At 31.6% G+C, this 26,833-nt stretch overlaps 3 protein-coding genes and 1 long non-coding RNA gene across 4 annotated transcripts in view; 1 reads left to right on the top strand and 3 right to left on the bottom strand.

Annotated features, from left to right (window-relative positions):
• Window positions 1-391: 391 nt before the first annotated feature.
• On the bottom strand, window positions 392-3,097 carry LOC101489546 (pentatricopeptide repeat-containing protein At4g16390, chloroplastic-like). The gene has a single exon (XM_073369757.1). The coding sequence runs from the start codon at window positions 3,006-3,008 to the stop codon at window positions 930-932; it is 2,079 nt and encodes a 692-aa protein (XP_073225858.1). The 5' UTR covers window positions 3,009-3,097; the 3' UTR covers window positions 392-929.
• Window positions 3,098-10,785: 7,688 nt separating this feature from the next.
• LOC140919230 (uncharacterized) lies at window positions 10,786-14,059 on the bottom strand. Its single transcript, XR_012161806.1, has 2 exons — window positions 14,011-14,059; window positions 10,786-11,566 (listed from the first exon to the last, which is right to left on the bottom strand). It is a non-coding gene; the product is annotated as an uncharacterized lncRNA (long non-coding RNA).
• A 2,449-nt stretch (window positions 14,060-16,508) lies between these two features.
• Window positions 16,509-18,127, bottom strand: LOC101489861 (uncharacterized). The gene is made up of 3 exons (XM_004486287.4): window positions 17,894-18,127; window positions 17,561-17,642; window positions 16,509-17,336 (listed from the first exon to the last, which is right to left on the bottom strand). The coding sequence occupies exons 1-3, from the start codon at window positions 17,903-17,905 to the stop codon at window positions 16,702-16,704; spliced, it is 729 nt and encodes a 242-aa protein (XP_004486344.1). The 5' UTR covers window positions 17,906-18,127; the 3' UTR covers window positions 16,509-16,701.
• A 5,788-nt stretch (window positions 18,128-23,915) lies between these two features.
• LOC101490195 (heavy metal-associated isoprenylated plant protein 8-like) overlaps window positions 23,916-26,833 on the top strand; it is a 4,334-nt gene continuing 1,416 nt past the window's right edge. Inside the window, exons 1-4 of the mRNA XM_004486288.4 lie at window positions 23,916-24,129; window positions 24,319-24,484; window positions 25,099-25,298; window positions 26,712-26,802. Of these exons, the coding sequence (XP_004486345.1) occupies window positions 24,121-24,129; window positions 24,319-24,484; window positions 25,099-25,298; window positions 26,712-26,802 (466 nt within the window). The 5' untranslated portion in view covers window positions 23,916-24,120. The remainder of the gene's footprint in view (window positions 24,130-24,318; window positions 24,485-25,098; window positions 25,299-26,711; window positions 26,803-26,833) is intronic.

Below are 26,833 nucleotides of genomic sequence, written 5' to 3' on the forward strand. Positions count from 1 at the left end.
TGTTTTAGCAAGTAGCAACTACATCAGAGTTAACTTTCTGTTTCTTCTACTTATCTTCAATTTCTTTTCTTCAATCTATCTATGCAATCTTTTAGTTCTCTTGGCTTGGAGGTAATGGAAAAGAGAACGAGACTCACAATTGAATGGATTTCCTTCTATCTGTTCAAGCTGTTGCTTATGTTTGGCATTTAATTTAATCACTAACAGTGGAAAATTTCTATCATCCAGTTAGTGAAATTTTCTTTTGCAAAAAAACATTTGTCCATTTGTTTCCTGCTCAATTTTAAACTAGCAAATCACTATAGCTTTGTGTGCTAGATACCACGTGAAGCATGGCAATGACAATTTGATTTTATTGAACTTTCAGGATGAAAAGAACTTCAAATACAGGGAAGAAAAATGAAAGAATAGGATAAAATTCATATTGTGTCCATAATTTTGGAAAACATTTTGATACAATACCTGGTGTTCCTTCAACCCTGAAGTCTTACAAAAACTACCAAATGCATTCGATTCTGCTAGAAGAAAATATAAGTATCAAAGATTCTAAGTATTTGTAAGAAAAGGCAGAAAAATAAAGGAATATAAAAAATTACATAAATATAATACCACATCAAATAAATCTAAGGTCAGACGCTGAAGGTTATGAAAGGAAGTTGCAATTTTCTGATACATTTCATTCACAACATAAGGCCTTCAAGAAGGCACCCTCTATTCACATTCACACCAGGCAGAGCATTGTAATATGAATTGCAGCCCACATGTGAATACCTCACTTATTATTGATCTTCTCACGGTCCTTCATCTGATGAAGCAAAATTTCAGATTCAGAATCAGAACTCGACAGTCCTGTGTAAGAACACTCTTTACACAATTTGGAGTATGAAAATGCATGAAAGTAACACAGCACATCAGTCCCTTAAATATTTTCAATAGGGAAGGGCCATTGATGGAGCATTTAAAACCAGAGAGTCTAAAGGAGCAATAGATTTGGTTGAACCCCTAGACTCCAGCCATGATTTGGCTGCTTCCTTTGTAACCAAAAACCAGCCATCCTTATTTGGATCTTCACGGAACGGAGCATTGAGTTCCTTCAAATGTGATTTAAATACACTAGCTAAACCCTTGCATGAATGCTTGTGTTTTCCTCGCCCGGTGTTAATTCCAAGTAGCGGTGGAAACTCCTCCCCTGATTCCAAAGAGTTAGACAAGTCTTTTATCCAAACATGTAAAGCAGTCGTAGCAGCTCCGACCGAGAGGTTCTTTAAGTGCAAAGACCACTTTGTTTGCGATCTCGATTGTATATTCCTATAAATTTCGTGTGTCAAGCCTATGCCAAGAAGGTCATGTGCTCTATCAGGTAGATTCAGATTGACACAAAGATCAATCAGACAATTACATATGGGCCTCTTTGCTTCAGCAATAATTGAACTCAAAAGTTTTGATGCTTCCTTTCTGAAATCTCCATCACCCTCCTGCTCTTCCACTTCGACCAAATATCTTACAACAGACCCAAGCTTTGTATTAACCTTCTCAACACAATCTACTAGCTTACCAAGCTCTTCCTTTGGTGTTTGTGTCATAACATTCAGCAGACAACCGCAGAAGCGATCATCTGGAACAATGCCCAGATTCAAGAAATGATTGAATACCTTCACGACATCATCAATTCGCTTGGCTTTTCCATAGCACTGGACAAGCGACACCATGACAAAAATAGTAGGCTCGAATCCAGATTTGATCATTTCATCCAGCATCCCTTCCGCCTCGGAAACTTTCCCACTGCCTGAATACACATTAATCAAGACTGAAAATGTCCAACTGTCGGGCCGGCAAGTCCCCAAACTTTTCATGTCTTCATAAATCTCCAGAGCTTCTTCATGGCAGCCAACATCAGCACACATAGCTAAAAGCACATTGTAGAGATCAATACTCACATTCATTCCTTTCTCCTTCATTTCCTTATAAACACCAAGAGCATCCTGACCAAATTGTGCTCTAGTAAAGATTCTCAGAAGAGTCGAATAAGTTGTAAAATCCGGCGAAACTCCATTACTTTTCATCTCTTGATATATAGTCTTTGCTTGCCAGTGCCTCTTGGCTCTCAACATGGCAACCAACAAAGTGTTATACGTTTCCACATTAGGCTTCACACCAAGACCCTTCATTTCTAAGTGGATATTCAGGCATCCATCATAGTTTCCAGACAAGTCATACATCTTAATCAATGCTGAAAATGTTACTACATCAATAGGCCATTTCTCCATTTTTGCACGATCGTATAACCGCTGAGCCATATCAACATGATTAGTACGCGCAAAAGCACACACCATAGCCGAGCAAGTGATAGCATCGGGTTCACACCCAAAACCCGGCATCTTCTCAAACCACTCCACAGCCTTATCAGGTAAAGCAGCCATCCTAGCACAGTTAATCATAGTAGTAAATGTAATGTTATTCGGTTTTATCCCTCTTTGAAGCATTTCATCAAACACCTTCTGTGCTCCTTCAAAATCCTTACATTTCCTACACACTTTGAGTGTTACATTGTAAAGAACCATTCCATTTTCTCTAACATGTTGAACTTTATCCCTAAGGTAATTAAGAACAATGGGTGCAGTTTTGGGATTTGTCATCTTATTAAGAATGAAAACAGCATCTCGTTCAGAAACGCCGTCATTTCCAAAACCGTTAAGAATTGCATAGACTTGTTGCTGAGTGGGATCACACAAGTCCAAAGACTCGGCGAGTTTAAGGAGAAAACTGTTGTTAGAATTAGAGGGTTTGTTTCGATGAAGTTTAGGTTTTGGGGTATAGGGATTGACCCAAATTTTGGTTTTGGATAAAGATGAAGAATTTGTAGGTGGGTGATGAGAATGTGATTCTTGGTTGAGGTGGGAAAAAGTTTTGAATTTGAAATTGCGGTTACAAGATAAAGAAGAGGAGATTGAAAATGAAAGAAAAAGAGGATTAGTATTAGAGAGTGAAGAGGAAAGAAGTGAAGTCATGTTAGGGCAGTTCAATGGAATGGAAGAAATCAAATTCAAATACTGAATGTCCGTTTATCTATGCGAAATGATAACAAAATTGTATCCCAAAGATAAATATTGTTTCAGAAATTCTACATTTTACTTTTTCAAAAATTGAAATTTTTTTCACCTTTATCTTTTTTTTTATAACACGGAGATGTAATAATCTCTTTAAACAAATTAATTTTGCCTCCATAAAAATGCGACTATATATTTTTTTTGTTTAAGATATAATTATTATTTGTAGAATATTTAACGTGTCTTAATCTTAAGTTAATATGACCATTTATTTGTAAGTGTTCACAATTGTTGGTTGATGTCAATGGAGAATTAGAGTATCCTTGAACAAAAAACATAATAAATTGGAGATAAGGAAAATTTACGTTGTTCATATTTGCACAACATTGATCTCACATGATCATGTTAGTTGGATTCATCTATAATTTTTGACCATATACTTTCTATAGTCCAAACAAATACTAACATATTGATTAAATTTTTAATTGTTTATGTAAGATCTCTATAAGATTACAAAATAACTTATGAGAATGGATGAATTTGATGGGAAATTCAACAACAAATAACAATAACAACTCTAACAGAGCAATATGCAGCGGATAATCAATTTCCCAAACTTGCAAGAATCTGTGAGGAGCAACAACAAATAATCACAGCAACTAAAATCACTACCACAAAGGACACAATTTTTAACGTGGAAAAACCTTCTCAATGTGAGAAGTAAACAACCACGGGACCAAACCAGTAATAGAGCTCCACTATGATCAAAATATGGGTACAAGAGAGTTTCAAATATGGCACAAATTCGTGCTCAGAAACCAGCCAAAAACAACAAGGTAACCAGCACAACAATCAACCAAAACAATGAGAAAACAAATATGAAATTGAGAACAAAGTTCAGCAGAAACAAACCAGGAAAAACTGCTACTGTCCGAGCTCAATTTCTCCCACCTCAGACCTCTGATCGACGATCCAACCGGTCAGATTGAAGTACAATGAGTCACAAACCTGTTGTCCAAATTTCAGCCCGATCCGACGGTGAACGAAGGAGAATCGCGATTCTAGTGCAACTGCTCTGTTTTATGCGAAAATGGGTTTTGCTCTTCCTCTCTCACTTTTCTCTTTTCCTCACTCTCTGAATTCAGCTCTCTCTGTCCCACTAATATGACCTCTCTCCACTTGGTTAAGTGAGACACATGGGCTTGCACATATTGGGCCTTTCTCCACATAGGAAGGGAGCCCAAAACCCAACATATCTCCCATTCACAACTATGTGGAGGTGACCGCCAAACCGACGATCTCACAACAAGTTTCAAACTTACTTCTCGGTAATGCCTTGGTCATCATATCAGCACCATTATCATCTGTATGAACCTTGGCCAATTCCAACAACCCAGCATCCAAAGCATCACGTATCCAATGATACCTAACATCAATGTGCTTGGACCTAGAATGAAAGGTTGAATTCTTACCAAGATGAATTGCACCTTAACTATCACAAAATAGCAAGTACTTATCTTGAATAAAACCAAGCTCCTGCAAGAATCTCTTCAACCATAACAATTTCTTGCATGCTTTTGTAATGGCAATGAACTTTGCCTCAGTAGTGGACAATGCAACACATCTCTGCAATCTGAATTGTCATGCCACAGCTCCCCCTGCAAACTTAATCAAGTAGCCTGAAGTAGACTTTCTGGATTAGACAGAAATCTACTAACTGTACCAACAGCATGTGCAATATCAGACCTTGTACACACCATTGCATACATTAAACTATCCACAACAGATGCATAAGGAACTCGTTGCATATCTGATTTTTCAGCTTCATTGGGAGGACTCTGACTAGTACTCAATTTAAAATGAGTAGCAAGAGGAGTACTTATAGCCTTAGCATTTTCCATATGGAACCTCTGTAACAATCTTTCAACATAGTGTTCTTGTTACAGCCAAAGTTTCTTCTTGTTCCTGTCACGCATGATTCTTATACCAAGAATCTGCTTAGCAGCTCCCATGTCTTTCACGGCAAATGACTCGCCCAATTGCTTCTTCAACCTGTCAATCATGAAAATATTTTTCCCAACAATAAGCATGTCATCAACATACAATAACAGGATAATGAAATCATCATCAGCAAACTTTTTAACAAAGACACAGTGATCAGAAGTAGTCTTCCTGTAGCCTTGCTCACACATAACTGACTCAAACTTCTTGTACCACTGACGCGGGGCCTGCTTCAAACCATATAGACTCTTTCTGAGCCTACACACATAGTCTTCTTTGCCTTTAACAAGAAAACCATCAGGTTGCTTCATGTAAATCTCTTCCTCCAAATCACCATGAAGGAAAGCAGTTTTTACATCCATTTTCTCTACCTCCAAATCAAGAGTAGCAGCCAAACTCAACACAGTTCTAATGGATGACATCTTCACCACAGGAGAAAAAATCTCATTGAAATCAACATCATTTCTCTGTCTGAAACCTTTCACAACCAATCTGGCTTTATATCTTGGAGATGTAGAATTGTTTTCTTGCTTCACTCTGAAGATCCACCTATTTTCCAATGCCTTCTTTCCCTTAGGTAGTTTCACCAAATCAAAAGTGTGATTATCATGCAAAGACTTCATTTCATCTTGCATAACATCCATCCACTTCTTCTTTTCATCACTCTCCATGGCTTCATCATAACATTCAGGTTCGCCTCCACCAGTCAAGGTAACATAGTCATCAGAAGGATACCTGGTGGATGGTTTCCTCTACCTAGTAGACCTCCAAACTTGAGCTTGAGGTGGTTCAGGAGCATCACCAAGATCCTCATCTTGTGACATCTCATGTTCTTCTTCAGCAGCATCATTAGGAACATCAAAATCATCTCTAAGCTGTTGATCACCAACATCACCATGTTGCCCATCATTCTGAACATTATTTTCAGCAGTATCCAGATCATGTATAGGCATTCGAACTGGATCAACATCAGACAAACCATTATCAATCTCAGGTGTAGTCTTCTCCATCTTATCAATGTCTTCAATGGTTTGGTCTTCCATGAACTTCACATCACGACTTCTAACAGCGTTCTTCTCAATTGGATCATACAGCTTGTAGCCAAATTCATCACGACCATAACCGATAAAGATGCATTGTCTTGTCTTCGCATCCAACTTGGATCTTTCATCCTTTGGAACATGCACATATGATTTGCAACCGAAGACATGCAAATGATCATACCTAACATTCTTGCCAAACCAAATCTTGTCTGGCACCTCAGCATTCAAAGCAATTGCAGGACTCAGATTAATAACATGCACTGCCGTGTACAATGTTTCACCCCAGAAATGCTTAGGCAACTTTGCTTCATAAAGCATACACCTAACTCTTTCAATCAATGTCCTGTTCATTCTCTCTGCTAAACCATTCAGCTGATGAGTTTTAGGAGGAGTATTTTCATGTCTGATACCGTGCTGCTTGCAATAAACATCAAATGGTCCACAATACTCACCACCATTGTCAGTACGAATGCATTTCAACTTTCTTGTCTGACTGTCTCTCCACCATAACATGGAAGTCTTTGAATTTCTCCAAAACTTGGTCTTTTGTCTTCAAAGCATAGACCCAAAGCTTCCTGGAACAATCATCAATAAAAGTAACAAAGTAAAGTGCACCACTAAATGACTTTACCTTCAACGGGCCACAAACATCAGAATGTACCAATTCAAGCAACTCTGACTTCCTTGAGGGAGGATGTTTCTTGAAGGATACTCTAGTCTGCTTACCAGCCATGCAATGAGAACATTTCTCTAACTCTACACTCTTTAATCCCGGAAGTACATCCTTTTTAGCTAAACAATTCCGCCCATTTTCACTGATATGACTAAGCCTGCGGTGCCACAAAGAAGCCTCCATATCCATGGCATTCACACTGTCTTTAGCAACCAATGCTTTAGTCCAATACAGTTTATTAATTTTCTCCCCTCTGGCCACAACTAAGTTACCTCTGGTGAGTTTCCATTTTCCTGAACCAAAGTGATTATCATAACCACCATCATCAAGCATCTGCACAGAGATCAAATTAAAGCGAACATCTGGAGCATGTTTGACTCCTCTAAGCAACAACTGCACTCCCATGTTGGTCTGCAAACAAACATCACCAATACCAACTACCTTGGACACACCATCATTACCCATCTTCAACACTCCAAAGTCACCAGAAGTGTAAGATGTGAAGAACTCCTTCCTTGGTGTAACATGCAGTGTAGCACCACTATCAATAATCCACATGCTCTCATCTGATACAAGATTGACTGAGTCATAGTCACGGAGAATAATCAGATCATCACAAGTAGCAGTAGTAACACGGTCATCATCATCATGATTCTTATCTCTCTGCTTACTGTTATTGTTTTTGCTCTCCCTTTTCCATATGAAGCAGTTCCTCTGTATGTGCCCCATTTTGTGACAATAATTGCACTCCACATTCTTGTATCTGGACTTGGACTTACTTCTGTTGTTCCCTCTACTTGCACTTCTGCTATTTTGTCTATTCCCTTTCGGTTCCTTTCTTTGACTTCAGCCCATGTTCTCAGTGACAAGTACCTCGGAATGAGATGAAGTACCTTGTGCCTTCCTTCTTATCTCCTCATTAAGAACACTTCCCTTTACACTTTGCAAATAGACAACACCATCAGAAGCTGAGTTTGTAATTCAAACCCGAAAAGTTTCCCAAGAATCTGGTAGAGTATTCAGTAGCCATAGTCCCAACACTTCATCATCAAATTTGATACCCATACCTGACAATTGATCTAGGAGCCCTTGAAAATCATTTAAGTGATCTGAAATAGAAGCCCCCTCCTTGTACCTCAAATTCATCAAGGAGTTCAACAAATACAACTTATTATTCCCTGATTTAGAAGCATACAAAGATTCAATCTTCTTCCACAAGGATCTTGCATGTTCCTCATTAGCAATGTGATTATAAACATTGTCTTCTACATATTGCCGAATAAAACCACAAACCTGCTGATGTTCAAAACTCCAATCCTCATCAGTCTTGGATTTTGGCTTCTCACTAGCAAACACAGGAAGATGCAAATTCTTCACAAATAACAGATCCTTCATTTTTCCCGTCCATAAGTGATAATTAGTGCCATTCAAACAAATCATTCTATTTGTATTTGCCTCCATCATTCAAACAAGTCAAACAGCTCCTTAACCAAAGAGATCTGATGCCACTCTGATGGGAAATTCAACAACAAATAACAATAACAACTCTAACAGAGCAATATACAACGGATAATCAATTTCCCAAACTTGCAAGAATCTGTGAGGAGCAACAACAAATAATCACAGCAACTAAAATCACTACCACAAAGGACACAATAATTTTTAACGTGGAAAAACCTTCTCAATGTGAGAAGTAAACAACCACGGGACCAAGCCAGTAATAGAGCTCCACTATGATCAAAATATGGATACAAAAGAGTTTCAAATAAGGCACAAATTCGTGCTCAGTAACCAGTCAAAAACAGCAAGGTAACCAGCACAACAATCAGCCAAAACAATGAGAAAACAAACATGAAATTGAGAACAAAGTTCAGCAGAAAAAAACCAGGAAAAACGGCTACTGTCCGAGCTCAATTTCTCCCACCTCAGACCTCTGATCGACGATCCAACCGGTCAGATTGAAGTACCATGAGTTACGAACCTGCTGTCCAAATTTCAGCCCGATCCGACGGTGAACGAAGGAGAAATCGCAAATCTAGTACAACTGTTCTGTTTTATGCGAAAATGGGTTTTGCTCTTCCTCTCTCACTTTTCTCTTTTGCTCACTCTCTGAATTCAGCTCTATTTGTTCTACTAATCTGACATCTCTCTACTTGGTTAAGTGAGACACATGGGCTTGCATATATTGGGCATTTCTCCACATAGGAAGGGAGCCCAAAACCCAACAGAATTGTTAAACAAAAAATCATGGCAAAAGCATTTGGTAATTGGAAGGAGTCATAAATTTTGTCGCCTAAATGCATGAATCTTTCCCAAGTATATCAAGTACAATTGTCAAATATTATACATCGCCTTATATTGTTGATGATATGTTTGTTCTTAAAAACTTGACAGTTCATCGTATATTTTGAACATTTAAATCATGCATTGATGAGTAAACTTTCATGTCGATGGAACGTAGATTGTTGGCTGTTGCCACACAAAAAGAAAATCTCTGATTGCTTAAATAATTGTAGAAGGACACATAAAAAGAAGTTTGGTTAGAGTTCTAATTTAATATGTGTGCATATATCGCATAACAATCAAATTTATGTGGATGGATTGAGACGAACGAACATTTAATTTTTATTGTATTTGACGTAACAACTTAAATAAAAACAAATCGAAAAATGTTGAATTAAAGAAGCAGGTGACTAAGAAGTTAATATATCCGTAGGATATGATCAGATGCATCAACCATATTTTGAGGCATCATGTCATTGTAAAATTATGGATGTGTCATAACTTAGGATGCAAACAACCACACTTTTAAAAGATAAAAAAATAGAACCAATTAAAATATGGTTTGATTTTGTTTAGTTTTTGAAATATCTTTTCACGAAATTCTGAAAAATGAAGTTTAAGAGAGATATTTATTTTGTATAAATTATATATTTAATAAATATTTGTTATTGATTAATAAGTTAAAACTTTTAAAAAAAATTATAAATTAATTAATTAAAACAAAATAATTTATATTTCATTAATAATGTATCTTGTCGACGTCTTTTACATAAAAAAATTTAGTTAATAAAATAATGGTGTTTTTTTTCTTTAAGAACACAATGGTGCTTGCCGACATAATTACTAGCTCTATCAAAAACATTCTTCTTTGAAATAATTTTCTTTTTTGAAAAACCTTGAAATAATTTAATATCATTATTTGCTTTACAGTAGAAATTATATCAGACCGACAGAAATCTGCCGTCTAACATATATCAGGTCCAAATTATGTTTTTTTTTTTTTAACATATAAGATTAATATTTATAAAATAACCTATTTAATTAAAAAGATGAAATTATATACTATATTAAAAAAATTATGTCAATTAGATTAATATATTTAAATAAATATAAATAATATTTTATTATTTTTATAATTATTATACTAAATTTTTATATTTTTATTAAATATTAAACTTTTAATAAAATTTTGACAGTCACAATATCACCAAACAATTTGAATTTGATATAAGTTAGTATCTATGAAGCCGAACACATAGTATGAGTGCGGGTGTAATACGATATAGATACGTACATACGTTATTTCTTTTAAATTTAGGATACAAAATTTCTTGGTTACATTAGAAAAAAATTATTAAAAAATTTATATTCATATAGGATATTGAATACTTGTAAAAAGAGTATGTATCGATGATTCTTCATAAATATATAATTTTATTAATCATAATTTTCATAATATATTTTAATTTATGTTTTATGATATCATTAAAAGAATGTAAAACAATATTTATTTTATTCAATAAACATTTTTATTTTTTTCATTCATAAAATAATAATAATAATAATAATAATAACAACAACAACAAAGTTTTGAAGTCTCATTCAGTTGGATAATTTTTCGGATTCAAGAGTACTAACGATATCTTAAAGTGGATTGTGTATATCTCCATTGATATCTAAAAAAATTATCTCATCTTCTTGATTTTTTTGATTTTTATAAAATACGTATCAGCGAATATCGAGTAAAATAATTTTAATATTTCAAAAATATGTATCTACAAATATTTGTGAAATATCGATATCAGATTTACACCTGATACGTATATATCTCTATTTTTGTATTAGAATCAATCGTCAATAAATCTCTCACCTAATAGACTTTTTTTTTATTGATAATTGGTATTCATTAAATAAAGTTTTAATAATCAAAGGACCGTACTTGAATTCTATCAAACCAAACATCTTGATCATTCAACATCTTTCACTTCCATTTACTTAGTAATGCAATGTTAGAAACTTCCACATTCTTCACACCAAGACGTCCCTCAATTTAGATTTACAAATTGTATCTCAACTCACCCAAAAAAAAGCTTTTTATTTTCCTCCACTTCTCCCTATAGAAAAGAACACTGACTTTTAATTACAACATCCAACAACTTTCTTGAAGCTTTATAGAAAGAAAAAAAAAATACAAAGGTATGCTATTAAGCCCCGAATTCAACAGAGTTACCCTTTCTCCCATTTAATCTATTTTTTAAATTCTCCAATACCGATTTCCAAATTGAAAATTTTCTCATATTAACCCCGACTGGTAAGCCGATAAATTTGAAAGGCACCAAAACCACATAACAACAAAGGAACGTTGATGCAGCTATAGAAAAGTATAATCTAAATTGATACTATATAACTAGTTTTTGAAGAAGTTAACTTTTAAACCTGAGTCAAGCTTGAAACATACAAGTATAACTTTTATGCTCCACAAGTTTCACCAATTGCCTTTCCCACCAGAATTGTGTCATCTGGAAATTGTAAAATTTGATAGATGAGATTGTTATGTACCGCTATCAAAAAGAAAAAAGGTGATAGCAGATCTCTTTGTTATAGATTTATTTTTCATTAATAATTAATTAAGATAAGTAGTTTGATAAAAGAAAATTCTTTTAATTATGACAATTTTTAATATATGTATAAAAAATTTAAACGATATTTATTGGAGAAAGTAATTTCTAATACTAGTGGTTAATCAACGATAGATTACTTATCTAGCACGGTATTAATAGAAAGTAATTTCTATTATGGATACCAAATTAAATTATTTAACATGTGTGTCCAAACCAAAGCATGTGGTGCTGACGGAAGAAGGCGATTAGCTGACAAGTTTTGGTGGGATCGTAAGTTCGAAAGAACCTTCCAAAATGATATGATTATTGCTTATAGATTGAGATGACCCTATTATTGAGTTTTGGTTGCTTATGGTAGCTACACCTATTTATTTATTTATTTATTTATTGCTTTTGGATGATTATCATATGACCTCATTTTCATCAGCCACATGCTCCTTTGCCCTTTTCGTAATATTATCTATAATTAAACAATCAAACTATCTCTCACTCGATACACCATTCTTATATACGGTTTCTATGTTAGTATTTCAAAAATAATTTAATATTTCTCTCTAATATTTTTCATTTAGGTCATTATGTTAATCTCTTTAATCTGACGATAATTATATTGACGTGACATATTATTTATATTGTTAAATTAATCTATATTTCTATCTAAAATTTATTAAAATAGTTCTTAAATAAATGAACAACACTAGATTAAAGTTTGAACAACATATAACAACCCTTTAAATTTCAAAATAATTTTTAATTAGATTATAAATACAATTGTCTAAAGAGATGTAGAAAAGGGCATGTTGGAATTTAACAGTGTTACATATACAAATTATAGGATATCTACGTTATAAAAAATAATCAAGAACGATTTACTTTTATAAAGAGTAGCACAACAAAAATAATAGAATATAAGTGATAAACTACCCTCATTATTATCTAAGATTTCAATATTTTTAGATTATGTTATGGTTTAATGGAATAATGATTAAATAACAAAATAGTTTATGAAATATATATACATCTCATTTGACTTAATAAATAATCAAATTAATCACGGTTCATTCAACAATAATAAAAACGTAACACATAATCTAATATTTAATACTAATATAATCATATAATTTAATTAATAATAATTTATAATAATTTATCATTATCAATCCAAAATTAATTAATTAAATAATTAATCTAACATGCATATCTTACAAGACGAGTGATTAATGAGACAAAGCATCCAGAATGAGTTGATAGGTAGACAAACATAAACAATTAGCCAAATAAAATGCTTCATATTTTCACGCACGTTAAACTTCCATAAACAACTCTCTAAATATTAACTAAAACAAGATGTTAATCACAAAACAAATTAACAAATACTTTAAATTCATTCATTTAGTCTATCTTTATTATGTGAGTGTAAAATAATTGACAAAACAAATGTATAAATTGACAAAAAAGAAGTTAATACAATCTTAAAATTTTAAAATAATATATAAATAGGAACAACATTTTTTGACAAAAATTAAACAATAAAAGAGAATGCTTTTGAAAAAAAAGAAAGGAAGAATAAAAAAAGATGGAGGAGTAGGCATCATTCCCTTTCAATACATCTTTATTTGTGTTTACATGATTTTTTTTGAAAGATATGTAATTTAAACTTTAAAATTGTAAAAAGTTTAATTTTTTAATTCAATAATTTTTAAATTATTAACAAGTATTTTTTAAAGCACTTGTTACTTATTAGTATAATCTTTAAAATATTTTTGCAAATTCAAAAATGTGTGTAGGTCGGTGCATCTAATCAGTGGGAAAATTAGTCGAAACTGGTGGCAAAAAGTGAATAATGGATTAATGGTTGTCAAATTGTCATTGTCTACTGAGGTGATATGTATTGAATAAGCACTAAAGCATGAAAACAAAAACTCAAATATATCTGCTGGAGTATGTGCTGATATGGTCAATTAGCTGGCAGCTTCCTAACAAAAAATTCTCATACCAAAAGCATGCTGATGGAGTACAAGCGAAAAAACTAACAACCAGTGAGAAAAACTAAAAACTAACAATATTATATCTTTTTAAAATTTTATATGCATGGATATATTTAATATATTTAATGTTTTTTTAAATATTAAAAATTTTAATCTCGTAGAAAATATAATTTAGTAGTTTTTTATTTTATTATTGTATAATTATTATTATTATTTTATTAAATTAATTATAATAAATATGATTTTTAAATTTATTATTTTATATATATGAATGTGTACATAACATAGAAACTCAAAACTTGTCGCGAGCGTAATAATAATTTAAATTTCACACTTGATAACAAACGGGCTGACATGAGTTTTCCTCCAACTAATCAGATGTATGGGTAGAGAGGCAAAATTCCTCTCGGCTTCACCTCGTTGTCATAACTAGTTACAACATCCTTTAAATTGTATACCGAATACACTAAAAAAATAAATCAATTTGTGGTGGCGGCATATATCATCACAAATTTCTAACTGTAGCAGCTTACCGACAAAATAGACAACCACAAATTGAATTGCATTTTATGTCCGCCACAAATGTATAATAGTTCCGTTGACATTTTTGACCGCATGGACCGCCACAAATACTATATTTTCCCTCTCTATGTATCATTCTATCTTTCTTCCTCTCATTTTTTACTTATAACTTCTCTCTACAAATAATTTTCTCCATCTTTTATTTTTAAAACAATTGTTACGTTTTTCACATTAGATTGTTTTTTAATGTAATTTTTTTGAAATTATTTATTTAATAAATATTATTTAGTATTTTATATTTTGACAATGATGTTATTGTATTGATTGCGAATAATTATTTTGTTCATAAGTTTCAAGTCAAACACTATGTTGCATCAAGTTAATATGTAATTCATTTTAAATATAGATTAATATTTTATATTTATTTTTTTTAAAAAAAAGAGTTAAATGATTATAAAGTATTTTTAGAGCGTTAATATTTTATTTTAGAGCGAGTTGATCCATTGGAGCCGAAACAATGCGAGATTGCAAGTTTTATGAACATCAGTGATGGCAAGTACAAATGACATGTGGTGAACGCATGTATTTTGTCGTCAACAATTGTAAATGGACCATCAAGATATATTTAGACTCAATCTTCTTTTTATCTTAGTATTGACCAATCTCATTGTTCCTCGATATCTATTAACAATGTTAAGTAATTAAATGAACAATGGATGACTAAGCAAGAAGAAACACACAATAACTGATACAAGCATTAATTAAAAAATTAAATGCAAACTCACAACAAAAGTTAGAACAACAACAATTTTCATCTCAACATTTTTCTTCTGCTTTTCACCACCAATTCTCACCTCAGCAACAACAATATCCACGATCTCAGAACCTGCAACAACAACCACCAATGTTCTAGCAACAACAACAATATTCTCAATACTCCTAGTAGCAGCGACCTCCAAACTTCTAGCAACAACAACCTCTAAACTCTTTCAACTGCAACAAAAACAACCCATGTTCCAACAATAATAATCTTTTAATAATTATTAGTATGTGTCTTATCTTTTACAACAACTTCCTCAGCCTCTAGCAAATCAAATTCATACCGATCAACTATGCCAACTGCTGACTTGATCAGACCAAATTTAAATCAACCTCAATCAGCTATGGCTCTGTCGATTAGTGGTGGTGTATTTGAACATGAAATATAATATCAAACCATGTTGTCATCCTACCTCTGATTAATACTTGACTTTTGTCGTTAGGTAATATTCCATCAAATAATGATAGAGGAAGTGAAGCTAATGATGTGAGAAATTATTATGATGATTGACGTATTCCAATAATTTTTTTCTAATTTTATCTTTGGTTTGTATGAATAATTTAAATATTATTATTTAATTATGGTGTGTTTTATTTTTGATTTGTATGATATTATTTATTAATTTTGGAATGTTTTATTTTGTATAGTAATAATAATCTAATTAATTATTGACAATTTAATTAATATTAAAATTATATTTTCATTTTAATATATTTGTTAAATTATATTAATATTATTTTTTATTTATAATTAACTTTTTAATATTAATTTAAAATTTTTTAAATTATTAATTTTTTAATTATGTTAGCCATTTGTCGCATTAAAACAACTACAAATGATTTTTTTTTTGTTTGGCAATGCAATTTGTAGCGGCCTAAACGACACTAATTGTATTTTTTTTTCAAAACACTTTTTCTTTTTGTGGCGATAGTGTTGTGAGTGCCTCTTTCTTAACAAATTTGTGACGACTTAAGTCCTCACAAATAATAACCAAAAAACTTATGTATCTATTTTACTGATGTATTGTAAAATTTTACTAATGTATTTTATGCACTAAAATTTTAAACTAAAAATAAGTTAATACATTAAAAATTCTCACAAAATAAGTTAAATACATTAATAAAAATAATTTAAATGATAAATTTTAAACTAAAAATTAATTTGATGTACTAAAATTTGAAATTATAGTTTAAAGTTAAAATGAAAGTGAGGCAAAATTAATTTTACGTATATGATAATAATCAAATATATCTAAATTAATTTTACATTTTTAAAATCAATTTTAACAACTTCAAAAAGATACTGCCAAACATATTGGACATTGTTGTTAAATTAATCTTAATACGTCATCTAAACGTTTTGGAAAATTGATTATTTTGGATAACTAATCCATATTGTGAGAATCCTTAATTCCTTATGACGACACTGACCAAAAACAGTGCAGTTGGGTGATGGTGGTTAGAAAGTTCAATGCTTTCAAGAAAATCAATTTAAAAAGGCAAATATAATATCACTTTGCAAATTAGATCGCAAGTTTATTATCAAATCATCGAAAGATGAACGAAATAGTATACATCATTGACATTTTAAACCACCAAATAACTTTTCATTTTGTCACCTGCTCCATTTTTTCTCTATCCCTCTATGAAATATAATAATTTTAATAAATAAAAACAAAGAAACGTTACTTCTAATGTGAAGAATCACATAATTGCGCATCCGGCTGCATTTTCTTCGCTGAGATATTGATCACAACGGTTTGCATAACAAGGCCCACCTCCACCATAGCTATCATAAACGGGCCTTGCATAATAACCGTCGTAACATAGCACTGGCCCACCATACTGATTAGGGTATGGCACCATAGGCCTACCTTCGTAGCATGGTGGAGCAAAACACATCCCAACTGGAACCGCCACCGGTGGTGGCATTTGTGGGATCATTGGGACCGGATGGGATACGAGCTTTTCTATGGGCTTATCACTGTCGGGCTTGGGCTTGGGCTTCTCTGCATCCTTAGGCTTATCCGCCTCTTTCTTCTTTTCGGGCTCAGCTGATTTAGGCTTCTCGGGCTCTTTAGCAGGCTTGGGTTTGTCTCCCCCTTCTTTTTTCTTCTCTGGCTCCTTCTTTTTTTCGGGCTCAGCGGGCTTGGGCTTATCGGCCTCCTTTTTCTTCTCGGGCTCAGCTGGTTTGGGCTTTGGTGGTTCCACTATTTCAATGCTCTTGATAGAACCTCCACCTTTGCAACAAAGCTTGTCCCTAATCTTCTCAGGGCTACAACATACCACCATGATTGCCACAATGTTTGCTTTCTCATCGTACTTCTGGTCTCGAATTTCTATTGTTCAAAAATATTTCAACACCCAAAAAAATAAAACTCAAAATTGATGCCTTTATAGTTTTTATTTTTGTAAATCAAAATGCATGCAATTTATCAATTTTTAGTGTCACAAATTCTAATAAAGTACTAAATAAATAAATAACTTATATGTATATTATTTTATTTTAATAACATGTGTTTTATGTGTTAAATAATAAAAAAAGTTGTGGTGATGAACTTACGAGGGTACTTGCTTAGAAGTTTCTTAACCTTCTTGTAGCATTTATCACACTCAAGATCAACCTTTAACTTCATAATAGTTACCTGAATGAAAACCACCAATTAGAATTATAGGACCATGGTGAAATAAATTTATAATTGTTTAATAAAAAAATTACATCATATGGTTATGATACACAAATTTGAAGCAGAAAAGCACTAAAAATGAAATAAAGATAATAATTTTATTTTTGTAACAAAAAAATTAAAAAAAAACATTCTTATAATAATTATGTGTTTGTTTATGGAAATTAGATAACAATGGTAATTTTGGTGGGAATTGAAATCCACTTTACCTTTTCAGCCATAGTTTGTGGATCAGAGATCAGATCTGAGGATCAAATAAAAATGATAGAGAATGCAGAAAAACAACACAAAGGGACTAAGGTTGAATTTGGAGAGTGAAGTTTGCTGGAACTGAAAGGGTGTATGTCGACTATGTTGTTAATAATATTGATGACTTTGCAATTTAAATCAGCTCTCTCAGCACACGGCATGTGGTGTTTTTGATTTACACGCCCATCCTTATTGACTCAATGCAAGTTCATGAATCCCTATTAATAGTAATTGATTAAATGCCAATTTTGTGTTAAAAAATACTTACCATGATTACATTAGAGTAGGACATAATCAAGTATTATTTTTTGGGAAATACGGATAGTTATGATTATTTGTAAGAAGTGAAGAATAATATTTATAAATTATAACTACTCATTCATTGGTACATAATTATCAATTAAAATTATTAATTACATTATTCGTTTTCTTGTACAAATTTGTGTTACCAAATAACACTGCTCTTACTTTTTTAATGTCTGTTATATGAGTTTGGTTATGTGCAATAATGGTCATGCACTACCACATGCCGACCGTACACGTGGCAATAACGCCATATCCTATAATTTTGTAGCACATGAGAAGTAGTAATGAAACAAAGACCAACCTTCAGATAATTTAATTAAATAATTAAGAGGGTAGGATTATATGGCATTATAATGAGTTAGTTGCAGATGGGGTGGGTGTTGGAGAGTGGTCCAAATTTGTGGGGTCCAGAGAGTGTTATTTCTTTGAGGTAGATAGGTAGTGAAAGCGTAGACATCCATCATGGTTTTAACCGAATGCGTCGGTCGGTTGTCTCATGTGTGCAAATAGTAGCTTGTTGGGTTAAAGTGTAAACGCGGTTTCAATCATTAAAAATGAGATTTTAGATTAAGGTTGCTATATTCTCTCAAAATAAAAAAGCTATACATCACTAAGGAAGATACCAGAAGGCAAAGTGAGACCAAAATTTATATAAGAGGATGGATTTGGATTTTGTACTTCAACTCTACTCCGTTTCTATCCCATTTTCTCTATCTTTCTTTAAATCTTATTCTCTTTTTATTGAAAAATATAAAAATAAAAATAAAAACAATTAAGAGAGAGTAAAAGTAAGACAAATATATAGAGAGAAAGAGAGAGTAATGGAGGAAAACTAAAAGAGACGATCCAAATCCATAAGAGCACATTCGATCGAGAGAAGTCTATCAGTATAATCTAAATACCATCTCTCTTTGAGTCGAACGCATATGACTCAATATAACAGTTGAAGAATGTACTATCTAAAGACTTGTATATTTATTCTTTGGGATTTGTCCTAACACCTCCAGACAAATATAGTTAATTTGAAGAATAATATAAAGAGAATAATAAACTATAGAAAATGATTCACTTTAAATTACTTGAGAAAATTTTGTTGTAATATGTCATCATAGAGTAATAACAATTGAACCATTCATTTAATATATATATATATATATATATATATATACTCACATACTAGAAAATTGGTGACCATAGTGGGGTTTGGTAAAATGTTTTCCCTATGCCTTACCAAAAGATGGCAATAAGACAATGATACACACAAGAACCTTTGTGGTTCTAACCATTCTCAAAGGCAATACAAAGGGTGGTCGTCCCACAACGATTTCGAGAGCTAGTGATTGAGTCGTTTGATGGATCTAGTGTCCCCAACAATCATGTGGTAGAGTCTTAAATCCAAATGTTCATCAACGACGACAACAACACAATAAGCTACAAAATGTTCTCTCATAACCCTAAAAGAAGTAGCTCTCAAATGACTCACCAAACTCCATAGCCAGTCAGTCAATAGTTTTGAAGACTTGACGAGTCACTTTGTGGCGTAGTTCTCAACTAAAATTGTATCGCAAGGAAGAGACAGACAAACAATCATCTTAAGATGAACATGAGATAGCCACTAACAACGTCCAATGTATTGCAAATGAATTTTCTATAGGTTGAACCTCATGCAATGCATGGAAAAGATACCTTCGCTTAATTTACTCTATATGTGACGCCCTAAACAAACCTCATGCAGGACGATCGACCAAATATTTTATTCACCGGTGAATATTTCCAAGGTGTCCAACCCCGTGAGGAATAACTAGTAGCAATAGTTGTCACCACTTGAGGGTTTAACATAAAATGATTTTGGGTCAACAAAGGTGATTTGACCAATGTCATGTATTAATAATGCTTCAAGAAATGAGAGTAGAGAGGGAACATCTGAAAGAATACCCGAGAACTCTAATTCGTTTTTCTAGAGAACATGTCAAAGTCAATGATACTTTGATTTTATGAATGAAGATTGGTGAAGGAAAAAACATTAAGACTCTAAGGCTTACTTATATAGTCATCAACGCTCATTCTTCCTACAATATGAAAACCATATGACTTGTGTTAAATTCCATAGGAGTTGTTGTGTCATACCCACATCTTTTAATCAAGTACCCTTTCAATGGGGACAAGGTAAGCATTACCAAGGGCAACCATACCCTTGGTCGAAAGTGTTACACTTATAAATAGTTTGAAGATGAAGAGAGTCCACCAGTAGAAAAAGATATTAGGCCAAGATTGGCATTTCCTCGACCTTGACCTCCAAGACTTTAGTGAATGAAAAAGGGAAGAGGAAATACCCTAATCGACTGGGAAATGAAAGAGGTCCAAATTCGAAGGGCAACCAACCAAGAAACGAAAATCGGCATAAAGCTAATGATCGACTAGAAGATGAGATGAAAGCCTTGCTCGCCAAAAATAATGACGCATTCATATAATCACCTATAGACATGCCATGAATAGATCCCAATTTCTTACGCCACTAACTCTCTATAAGTCTCAGATGTAATACTAACTACTAACACTCTTATTGTATATCTAAACCAACAAGTTTTAAATTGTTTACAAATTTAAAGGGTTAGTTATAAATATTTAAAATTTCATAGGCCTAATTTAAAATTGTTTTAGCTCTGAAGCTTAACTACAAATTATTAACAAATTCATAAATTTAATTACATATTTTTTAGTTGATAAATTTTTAGAGTAATTAAATTATTTTTTAGTGAAAACGTATTGAGGCACATCAGATATTAAATATGAAATATGTCTCTAAATAAGAATTCAACTCAAATTCACCATATTGTAGGAGTCTCACTCATTACGTTAGATTCAACTCATGTTGGTTGGTCTAAGCATTTCTATTGAGTTGGAAAAGGAAAATGGTAAGCTGTTCAATGGTGGGCTTTAAAGGATAACTAGGCCCAGAAAGTGTGTTAGACCTAAAACAGTCTTTCAACATCATAAGACTTGGCCCATAACTGTGTTGGGGTTACCATTTTCAAGTGGCCGAAGATGTGAAGAAAGGGCAAAACTTTTGCATCAAATTTTGTATATACTCTTTTTTTGACAATTTTTGTTTGTATTACTGTAATATACAACTCTCTCATGAATTGGAATTTTAGGAGGGTGGGGAGAGTAAAAGAGAAAGTGAAATAAAATAAGAGAGGGAAATGAAATTGCAGCAAATGTTTATTTGAGGAAGTTTTGAACCTTTATAGTTAATGTATAGACATGAGGTCAATTTTTAACTCAATTTGTAGGATTTTTTTTCAAACCTCTTCTAAATAACCCCCACTATTATACGAATTTTCAATGTCTAAACTTAAGTAGACATACCAATTTCCTGACATACAATGTTACTAACTTTTAGCCGTTCTTTTTATCATACGCTAGTTGATAATTTAATTTTAAATGGATACGCTATTTAATAATTAAGATTCTAGAGTTATAAACTCAATAAGCCTTAATTAGTTAGACGTTTTACAATATATTCACTAAAACTTATCTTGTCAACCTTGGTATTAAAATTTTAATTTGAAATCTAGTATAGAGAACATAACAATTTATTCTAAGGGTTCATTTGATTGGTAAAGAATTTTTTATATAACTAAATCAATCACATTCATTCAAATTAGTAGAAATTACATGGATCAATAATATAATTTAAAATATGATGAATTTGCGAACAAACTCACAATATTCATGTTAATACCATAAAATAGAAAAAATATCTATAAATATGACAAAACCTACAAATATGATAGATTTGATGTGTCTAAAATACTCATATCTATGGAGCTGCAACGTTGAAGACGTCAAAGTTATTGTTTGAATTTATACTGGATCGAAGTTAATCTATCAATCTAAAATCAAGCGACACCATAATAAATTGGGAAACCAAAACAAAACCGCAACAAGGTGAAAAATTAAAACAACAAAATAAAAAATAAATTAAATAGATGTGAAAATAATTTACTTAGATAAAATAAAATGAAAAACAAAATTTAGAGTGGTAATTTCAAACTAAAAATTGACCTTAAATCACTTTTTTTAAACGAAGAAAAAAGAAATTGAACATAAACCAGGCTGCCTCTAGGGTTTGTCACTATGAGAGTAAAAGTGGGAGGCTGCCACTATTGTTTGATAAAGAGATAACTACTGGAAAAATACACTACAAGATAAGCTTCCAAGTTAATAGATAATTTTTTCTTCTGTGTACTTTTTTTGCCGCACAGCAGACATGCTAAACAAAATAACATAAAATTTACAACAACACTTTTTGTAATTATATATAGAGAATATTAAAGAGAGAGGAGAGGATAGGAGAGATAGATAGAAGGTGTTACAGGAAACATTGCATGTTTTAAAGGTGTTATTGTTTCATGTTATCTGCCACACCACATGGAGCCACATGTAAAGATGTGACATTAATTATATTAAAAAAATGTTACATTAGTTTTCACATGGCATATATTTTAATTTTACAGTAAAATCGACAAAATTATAATATTTTATCATGATTTTATCAACTCTATTCTAAAATTAAATATGTATGTTATATAAATAGAAATGCCAAATGTTCGAGAGAGATTATCGATTAAATAAGTAAGTCAATCTTTGAAATAATTATTAAATTAAAAATATTTAGATCAAAATTAGTGCAACACTATTAAAGATTAAAAGTATAATTAATTAAAATTATAAATTTAATATATATGAATAATCTTATTAAATTTTAAATATGAAAACTTCAATAGTTTGATGCAGTGGTAAAAAAATAGGTACTAGATATAAGATATAATATGTTGCAAATTTGATCTCAACTAGTGTCTTTACCTTAAAATTTTATTGATAAAAAAAAATTCAAACGTGAGAAAATACTCTCATAAACAATATATATTTAAACATTTCGTAATGCTTAGTTATTTAGTAGTAGAAGTTTAGTATGAGTCGATATCCTTGCCTTGGAAAATTGAGATAAATACAAAGAGGATACTTGTGTTACTTAACATTTATTTTTAATCTTTTATGTTTGTCCTTTTTAAAACAACTCTATATACTCAATTGATATTATAAAAAAGTTTAAATATGCATTTCATCATGAAAACATACTATATTTGCCTTTTATTTTTAATATTTGTAAACAAAAAATGTTTTTTCTCTTTATAAATATATTTTATTTTATTTTGGTATTTGTTGTTTTAATCTCTATAAAATTTGTTCTTATTAGAATTAATTTTATGTAATATGCATATAATATTTATTTTAATACTTTATATTGTTAACATTGAAGAAACTAAAATTAAATATTTTAAAAATATTAGAGAAACTAATTTACATATAAATAAATTTTACAATAACTAAAATAAAATATTAAAGAGAAAAATCAAAATGTCTGTATTTGCAAATATATTTTATTTATTTATTTATAATTTGCAAATATTTTTTACGAGTATTAAAAGATTAAAATGATATATTTGTAAGATGAATATATATAAAATTTTCTAAAAATATATATACCACGACCATGGTACTAGTGTTGGTACAACATTATGACAATTAGGAACAATAGTACTAGTATCTTTACTACGGCCCAAAGTTAGAGGCCATTAACACAAGAAAATGAAAGGTGGCTTATGACATGCTGACTCACCTATGGTCCTTCCAATGTGTATTCTTCATAAACGGCCCACCTCATATATTTTCAAATTTTCCACCTTAATTTAATGTTCTTCTCCCTCATTCACCCACTAGATAAACAACCATACACAAAAATTAGATATTCATTCATTTATATCAATTTGTAGTTTATCACACTCTACTGTTGCCACCAAAATTTCTAAGCAAAATGAGTGAAGTAAGAGTTATCCTACTCAATTTCTTGTCTATTTTTTTATTTTTTATATTTCTAACATCTCTATGCTCACTCTTTAGATTTCAAGTATCATTATATCCTAATGTTTTATACTATAGTCCATGAATGAATATGTTATAGTTGATATTTGCTAGCTATTTGGACTTGAATGTTTTGTTTTGGTGTTGAAAGGAGAACAAGGAAGAAGAAAAGAAAGAAGAAACCAAAGAGGAAAAGAAGGAAGAAGAGAAAAAGGAGGAAAATAAAGATGAAGAACCTCCAGAGATTGTACTCAAGGTTGATATGCATTGTGAAGCTTGTGCAAGGAAAGTTGCAAAAGCATTGAAAGGATTTGAGGGTAATAATTAATTAATTATTTAATTTCATACTCTAGTATCATTTTAGTGATAAGTGTTTAATTTTATAACTTCAAAAAACACAATTCAAATTCTTAAAAGTAGTGATAAAATAGTCACTTTAATTAATACAATAATAATTTTACTTTAAAGTTCCAAGACATTATTTTACATGAATTTATTTAACCAAGTAATTTAATCAAATTAATAAAAGATTTTTTCTGCTGCAATGTATTGAATTTAGATTATTTTAGTTTAATTAGCCAAAGGATAGTTAATGTTACACATTAATAGTAGCAGTTTTTATGATTTAGTGTCTGGTAGTACTTTTGTTCTCTTTTTTCCCTCCTTTTCTCCCTTGTTAGAGGGATCTACAATCCATGATTGATTTTGAATTTCACATCATACTAGGTGAAATAATTTGTCACTATATAAAATTCTCAACTTTTACAGGTAGGTAATTTTACACATGTTGATTCAGATAGTGACAAAAGTTCATTATTATTATACGCAATTATGTTAAGTAAAGATAAATAAAGGTCTAGGTGGGGGAAAAAGTATTAATTAACATTTTTTTATATTTAAATTAAATTAATTTTGTGTGTGTGTGTGACAGGAGTGGAGGAGGTGACTGCAGATAGCAAGGGCAGCAAAGTGGTAGTGAAAGGAAAGGCAGCAGACCCCATAAAGGTGCTTGAAAGACTACAAAAGAAAAGTGGCAAGAAAGTGGAGCTTATTTCACCTTTGCCTAAACCTCCAGAGGATAAAAAAGAAGAAGAAATCAAACCACCACAGCCAGAGGAGAAAAAGGATGAGGTAATAATAATAATAATAATTAAATAATTAATATTTCCATAGTTTAACCTTTAAAAAAGTGCGTATGATATTTGATATGTATCTCTGTCGGACACCAGACACAATTATTTTTATTTTTTTAAATTATTATATGTTATCGACATATAAGTATGCATATTCATTGGACTTTATATTTTAAAATAAAGATGAATTAAAATTGAAGTATTGTAATTGTATGAGTGGGTGAATGGGGAATGAATCAAACATGACGAAATGAAATTCCTAGTAATGGGGGTTTGTACCTATACTTATGACCAAATAAGATGCATGTATGAAATAGGTTTGAATAGATAGAATTTCCAAATTGCACAAGTGTTTCCGTTTTGGTTTGTTGTTGGTGTATTTTCCACAATGTATGGATACCATACATACAATTACTAATAGTACTAGAAGCATGAAAGTAACGAAACAAAATGAGGAAAAGAATGCCCCTACCATAAAGGCACATGTAACGAGGGCAAAGACTGTGACAATTAAGAGGGGTATGACCCCACACTCTTTTTGCAACTTGAAATGCACCTTGCAGCAAAATGGGATCACACTCACGGGCTCACTCTATTATTATACACTCAACTCTTACTTTTACCCTGCCTACCCTGTTATCTAGTCAAATTCAGGCCTTCATAGATGATAAAACACTACTGTACCTAAGTTTCAAATAAACACATGGAATTCAGATTTTTCTTTTTCCAAAAATAAAAATAATACCATGTCACATGGGTTAAAAGTTAAATATTAATATATGTAAACATCCTTCTTATATTTTTATTACACGTGATTAAGTACGTATAAAATATAGATAATTCAGTTGAGTAAATGATTAATTCAAATCATAGTTAAAAATATAGTTAATTCAGTTGAGTAAATAACTCATATATCCATTATGCATTGGATTTATTATGCATTGGATTTGGATGAGGATGAGGATGAGAATGAGATGAGCAGGGTAAGAATTGTGTCTCTGGGAGACTACTCCTTTGCTGATAACTCATATATTTTGTACATCTAGAAACCCCACATCCACATGAGACATGGCCCATTCTGAATTTTGAAACTAGTAAGATCACTTTAGAGGCCTTTCTTTTGCCCACTTAAATCATTTCTCACACTTCACAAAAAAAATATCAAAATTAATTAGCACATTAATAATGAAAAAATTGAACTAAAATTACTAAAAATGAAAACAATAATAAACAATACAGACACATGGTTGAATTCTCCAAAACAACTTCTGTTAAGACTTATGAGTTCAAAGTAGTTAGTCTTCTAATTAAATTGACCTTACTTTTGCTATATGTGAAATTAACTGTTACTTATTGCTAAACATTGATGTTTTGGATTCTTGTCTAATGGTTTATTTCAATAATTTTTCAGGCTCCTGCAGTGGTAACAATAATTCTGAAAATTCGAATGCATTGTGAAGCATGTGCTCAAGTTATACAGAAGAGAATCCGTAAGATAAAAGGTAATATATATATATATAAAGATTCATTCTC

The sequence above is a fragment of the Cicer arietinum genome, chromosome 1 (genome assembly GCF_000331145.2).
Source record: "Cicer arietinum cultivar CDC Frontier isolate Library 1 chromosome 1, Cicar.CDCFrontier_v2.0, whole genome shotgun sequence".
NCBI classification, from domain to species: Eukaryota; Viridiplantae; Streptophyta; class Magnoliopsida; order Fabales; family Fabaceae; genus Cicer; species Cicer arietinum.

What these genes read in the sequence shown, in the direction of transcription:
- LOC101489546 (XM_073369757.1), bottom strand. Translation starts at nt 3,008, where the DNA reads ATGACTTCACTTCTTTCCTCTTCACTCTCTAATACTAATCCTCTTTTT.
- LOC101489861 (XM_004486287.4), bottom strand. An exon ending in ACTTCTAAGCAAGTACCCTC is followed by an intron (nt 17,337 to 17,560) that starts GTAAGTTCATCA and finishes TTTGAACAATAG; the next exon opens with AAATTCGAGACCAGAAGTAC.